This window comes from Bos grunniens, chromosome X, assembly GCF_055505025.1.
Source record: "Bos grunniens cultivar Pamir isolate PY7600 chromosome X, Bosgru_T2T1.0, whole genome shotgun sequence".
In the NCBI taxonomy this organism is placed as follows: domain Eukaryota; kingdom Metazoa; phylum Chordata; class Mammalia; order Artiodactyla; family Bovidae; genus Bos; species Bos grunniens.
In genome coordinates, this window is record NC_141194.1 from 141,901,898 (window position 1) to 141,907,897 (window position 6,000).

General features: G+C 48.2%; 1 protein-coding gene across 1 annotated transcript in view; it reads left to right on the forward strand.

Annotated features, from left to right (window-relative positions):
• Positions 1 to 2,978, forward strand: part of LOC147341524 (uncharacterized) — a 28,862-nt gene extending 25,884 nt beyond the window's left edge. The window contains exon 4 of the mRNA XM_086389727.1: positions 2,439 to 2,978. Coding sequence (XP_086245853.1) covers positions 2,439 to 2,810 — 372 coding nt within the window. The 3' untranslated portion in view covers positions 2,811 to 2,978. The remainder of the gene's footprint in view (positions 1 to 2,438) is intronic.
• Positions 2,979 to 6,000: the final 3,022 nt, after the last annotated feature.

A 6,000-nucleotide genomic window follows, 5' to 3' on the forward strand; every position in this document is an offset into this window, starting at 1 on the left:
CACAACTGAGCACACCCATACTCACACTCACAACAGTGTAGAGTTTCAGCTGTAATTTTAATTTTCTCAAATTGTTTGAAGTGCAGCCTGAAAACATTGCTAACAAAGTAGGTTGTGCATTATGATGGAGATGAAGGAAAGGTTTGCAACCCTTAGGAATTTCTCTAAATATATATATTTTAAAAAGTTGAGTAAATTTCCACTGACCTAGAAAGGTGAGTTTGAGAAAATTGGACACTATTACTATATTTATTGGAGATACTGCATATATGCAACATTATGAAACTACCCGATGTATGAGTGAATATTATTTTGAGCAATTTCTAATGTCTAAGGATTTTTTTCTGCCCTTTTCATACTATTTTCAGGGATTGGTTTTGAAGAATTTCTCTCTGATGGCCCATGGTCCATGGCTCTCAACCATGGACTTGTGTTAATTTGTGTTAACATTACTTGTGTTAATTTGAAGTACTTGCCCATTTACCTAGATGGTAATGACTACTTGGTACCTCCAGGCACAGAAACTGAATATTTGTTCTTAGAACAGAGTAAGTTGTATCAAGGGAATATTTTTTTAAAGTATAAAATTAAGAAAGGAAGGAAGAAAAATCAGGAAGGTTTTATTATTTGCTTTGCTGCAGAGTCCCTGTGTGAGGGCAGTGATGGATGCGGGCTGCAGACCTGGTCGGGGTGGGGGTGCGGGTGGGGGTCTGCAAAGCAAGGCTGGGAGCCCGAGGCCAGGGGCTGGGCTCACAGTCAGGTCTGGCCAGGGCTTGGGAGGCCCAGGCGTCTGCTCTCTCATGAAGACAAAGCAAGTTCACTGGGAAAGAAAACCTGAAGTTTTGGTGACATGCTTCTCCGGGGTTTACATAGTGGTCTCTTAGTGGAGTTCTGAAGGGGAACAGGACCCACAGGAAACAAATAAGGGAAAAGAGAGAATGTTCCCATCTATTTCCAAATTCTGTGGCACGAATTTCCCAAAGAAATATTTAATGCACACCTCCCCTTGTTTTCACATACAGCAAGAGTTACTCTATGAAAGCAGTACTGGGAATATGGAAGTAGTAGCCACCAGCACTTCAGTTAGCCAGTTTTGCATTTTGCTTATCTTTATGCAGATTTGATCCCTGGTACACTCTATCCCCCCCTCCAAAATGAGCTCTATTAATGTGGCTCCTTAAGACTACCTATTCATGCATCAGAAGGGCCCAGATACTAAGATGGGAGAGGAAAAATGAGGCGATAGAGAGAGGAGGCCTTTGGTTTCATGTAAAACTTGCAGAGTGAAAACATCCAAAAACATTAAATATGATGTAATTCCAACAAGTGGGATGCTGAGGGAGCAGTGGCACCCACAGCACAGGTTTTTCTATTAGTTGTTGAAAGTTGGCTCATATTTCGGAAGGAGCCATTTTGTGAATCCTGACCCACGTGTTTGTCAATTCTCTTCCTAATATGCAGGTTGCATGCTCTTGCCTTAATCATGAGGGGACAATGAGGCTCTCCTGGTTGAGAGGCAGCACCTAGAGAACAGGGCTGTGCTGGGCATGAGAGACTCTGGTCCAAGGTCCTGCAGCCGCACCCAGAGCAGAAGGAGCTGACTGGGTCCTGAGCCTGGGCAAATTTGGAGGGCGGGGCAGGGTGGAGAGTGCAGAGCTGAGAAAGGCAACAGTGGTTGCGTCCTCCCCGCCATCTCTTGGCCGGCCGAGATTTTAAGAATGTTAGTCAATTTGGGCCGACTTTGTTTCACGGACAGAGGAGCCTGGCAGGCTGCAGTCCATAGGGTCGCCCAGAGTCGGACGGACTGAAGCCACTAAGCAGCAGCAGTCTAAACCTCTCTGATCTGCAGTCTGGTACTGAGGCTGTGTCCAGGGCTTCCACTCCACTGGTGTCAGCAGACGAACCACAGAGTCCCTGGGCCCCCACGACCAAACCTCACTGACAACACCAGCTCCGTCTCTATAACCGTCGCAGCAGTCCCTGAGGACAGCTTTTATTTACAAACCCAGCCCGTGCCTATTGATTATTTACTGTGCACCAAAGATGGGTCATTCAAAATGAGTCCCGTTCCTCTCAGTATGATTTTAAAAGGCACCCACTTTATCATGTGCTCAACTTCCCCCACCACGAAGGTGCGCCTGCCTAGTGAGTGGCGTTAGTGGCACGAATAGTAATAGGTGGGAGGAGAGACAAGGCGAGAAGCCAGTCCAGAGCCAGGCACATCATCAGTGCTCACTTGCTGGGGGTGGGGGGTAGGGGGGCTGATGGGAGGGCCTTTAAGTAAATGTCCTAAAAAATTTTAACCAGAAGGAAATAGCTTCTTCTCCTGGTGTAGTTTCCCATCTTCAAGTCACCAAGATTTCCCTGCTCCGTTTTTTCCTGTCTGACATTAACTGGTCCATGTACTAACCCAGCCCCCTTTTTCTCTCTGACTGGAGGTGTGGTTTAAGCACAGAAGGACCAGGTGGAGGAAATGTCAGAGAGCACTGAGGTTCAGAGATGCGCCGCCCCTGCTCCCGGCCCACCGTGTGGTCAGCAACAGGGGTGGACCCTGCAACACCGTCCTCGTTCAGGACCCGGATTGGGTCTGGGTCCCTCTGGAGCCGATGCCCCTGGAGCTGATACCCTTGCCTTCCATGCCCCCCAGGCCGCCCTTGATGCCCATGCTGCCCTTACCCCCTCTGTTTCTGCCTCCTCTGCCCTGGATTCTACCACCCTCCATTCACTCCGGCTGCCCTCACGGCCTTGCCTGGTCCCCTACCACCGGTGGCCTTTCTGTAGCCCCGTTTCCTCTTGAATGGTCTCCATGACAGCTTTGTCGAAAGTGCCTTTGAGCCAGATTGAAGTTCCGATACCTCAGCATCAAGCACACAGGGCCTGCCAAGTGCCTGCCAAGTGTCTTACATACACATGCTGAGTCACTGACCCACTATTTTAGGGCCCGTTTTCTGTGTTTTCAATAAAGTAGTGAATTCTCTGCATATTTGTTCTGTGTGTCACATGGGGTTAGTGCATCTGATGGAAACTGCTGCTCCACAGTCACCATCAGTAGACCACACACATCTCTGAAGTTTCCCACGTGCCCAGGAGGGGTGTACCGAGACCCATCCATTCGCTTCCACCCTCATCTCCAACACCCGTCCTTCCCCCACCCTGCACCACTGGGACCACCTAGATGTGCAAGACGGGTCGCTTGAGTCTTCAAGGGAGGAGAATGTGTTCCAAAGCAGGCTTGAGCCACATTCATGGTGATGAGGTCAGAGGCAAGGACCCCAAGGGCCACTTCTACAGGGGCTGCTTATAGGGCTTTATGGAGGAGAGGGAGCCGGGTGTTCATCTGGTTCTCTCCCAGTTCTGTTCACCACCTTCCCTTTTGCGGAGGATATGCGGGGTGGGGTGGGGGCACAGATAGAAACCACTCTAGCAGGAGGGGGAGTTCCTGGCTCTGTAGAGGAAATGCAAGAGGAAACTCTGTCTAGGCCAGTGTGAGACTTTCCAGTCTCCCTCCCTTCTCCCAGAGGTGGAAAGCTTAGCCCTCCTTCCCCAGCTCAGAGTTGATCATGTGGCCTCCAGATATATTTTGTCACCTTCAACATCCTGGGGAGAACCTGGGTTCCAGCTAATTTAACACTGCAAAGAAGGCTCTTGGTTGAGTGCTGCCTCAAGCCAGGAGGAGTGGTCCCTGAGCACTGATGCAGTATAATCACATTATTTAAGAGAAGCAGGAAGACCTTGCCTTTCTTCTTCAAATGGAATTCCCAGGTGGAAACCGCCCAGGAAAGGGTATGTGAGGAAGAAGGAGAAGGCCATCAGCCAAATTCCCCTTGTAGCTGGGGGTTGGGATCGAGGAGGGGATCATTTGCTGGCAGAGGAAGAGAGTCTTCTCCAGTTGCCTATCCCAGAGGAAGGAGGGACTAAAGAATGGGGAGGGGGAGTGTCCAGGCCCAGAACCTTATGGAACTGGCTCTCTCCAGCCCTTGGCTGCGGGGAGCTGCCCGTGAGAACGGGGTCCTTTGTCTGAAGGACACAGCTCTGGGAGCTGCCTCAGTCGTTGAGGGTTTGCTTGCAAACATAGCTCTCTGTCCCACCACCCCAGAGATTAGGTGCTTATTTACTGCAGACACCTGGAGTTCTGGGCAAACTTCTCACGCACAGGGAAATGTTATCTGGTGTAAGAAATAATAACAGGGTGCCATTCCCATGCTCTCAAGATTTCTTGTAACTGTTTGTAAGATGTATAGGTCAACCAAGAAAAAAGTTAACTGTCCTGTCTTTCTCACGCTCTCCTGTATAAATATAAGATGCTGAATAAAGTCGGTGTCAGACCGCTTCCCTTTGTGGAGATGTGTCTGAACCTCTCGACCCCATCTTTGTTGTAGTATTCCTTTGCTGTAGTTTTCTTTCTCAGCCGCGCCGTGCACGTTCTCGGGACCTGATCGACTTTGCCGGCTGGCACCGGCACTTGGCCATGCCAATTCCCAAAGGAAACCGCATTAAACTCTGGATTTAAAAATAACAGCATTGGGACTTCTCTGGTGGTTCAGTGGCTGGGACTCTGCACTCCCAATGCTGGGGGCCCGGGTTGGAACACTGGTCAAGGAGCTGGATGCCACACCCAGCAACTAAGAGTTCACATGCTGCAACTAAAGAGCCTACACGCTGCAAGGAAATGGAAGATCTCTCCTGCCACAGCAAAGACCCAGCACGGAAAAATAAATAAGTAGAATATTTTAAAAAAACAGACTATTTCTTCTCTTAAATAACATTGTGATGGTATCATGGTTTTATATATATATCCAAACTCGTCAAACTATATACATTAAATATGTGCATTATTGTATGTTAAGTAACAAGTTGAAATAAATACATAAAACAACAATAAAGTTTTTGGTAAGTCAGTAGGTTTGGTAAGCTCTGGCACATTAGTCATATAGTAACTTAATCCTTCAAAGAATGACCCACTTGTTCATTTGGTCATTGTGTCTTGACTTTTGGTAAAATGATGGCTTTTGATGAATTGACTTGGAACCAAATCCAAGACGTCTAAGGCCAAGCCAATGAAGCAGGGTGTTTATTTATGGAAAGGTCCTATTTAGAACCCCCTCATGGAGCCCTGTGCTCCAACATGAGAAGGAAAAGGATGGGATTTTATTCTCACATATGAGTGAGAGACATCATTCTTGATCCTCTCTCCTAAGGGCCTTTCCCAGGGGGTGCTAGGGGTAAAGAACACTCCCAGAGACATAAGAGACTGGGGTTCTATCCCTGGCTCAGGAAGATCCCCTGGAGGAAGGCATGGCAACCCACTCCAGTGTTCTTGCCTGGAGAATCCCACGGACAGAGGAGCCTGCTGGGCTACAGTCCATGGCGTCACAGAGAGTTGGACACGACTGAATCGACTTAGCACAGCAGCACGCCCTGTCCTTTCCTAGTTCCTTTTCTCCCTTTACCTTCCTGATGAGAGGCTATTTGGCAGAATGGGTGTGAGAGGTCAAGAGCATGGTCAAGTTTGGGGTCTGGGTGATGAATGGGGAGAACCACTGCCGATGACTTTTGAGGAGCCCTCCCTTACTAACCCTCAATACCTTAGTGAAGGCATGATGCATACAGAGAGGAACATGGAACCATATATTACCATATGTAAAATAGATAGCCATTGGGAATTTGCTGTATGACTTAGGGAACTCAAACAGGGGCATTGTAACAACCTAGAGGGGATGGGGAGGGAAGTGGGAGGGAGATTCAAGAGGGAGGGGACATATGTACACCTATGGCTGATTCATGTTGATGTTGGGCAGAAACCAACAGAATCCTGTAAAGCAATTATCCTTCAGTGAAAAATAAATAAATAAATACCTGAGTGGCCATCCAACCTGCAAGCAGCTGCAGCAGAAGCCTCAGAAGAAGTTTATGACTCCCTGTTCCCTAGGGTTTTCAGATGGAAAGTTTGAGTGCTGCTATGGCAACAGCTGAGCTATTTCAAATCCTGAAGATGATGCT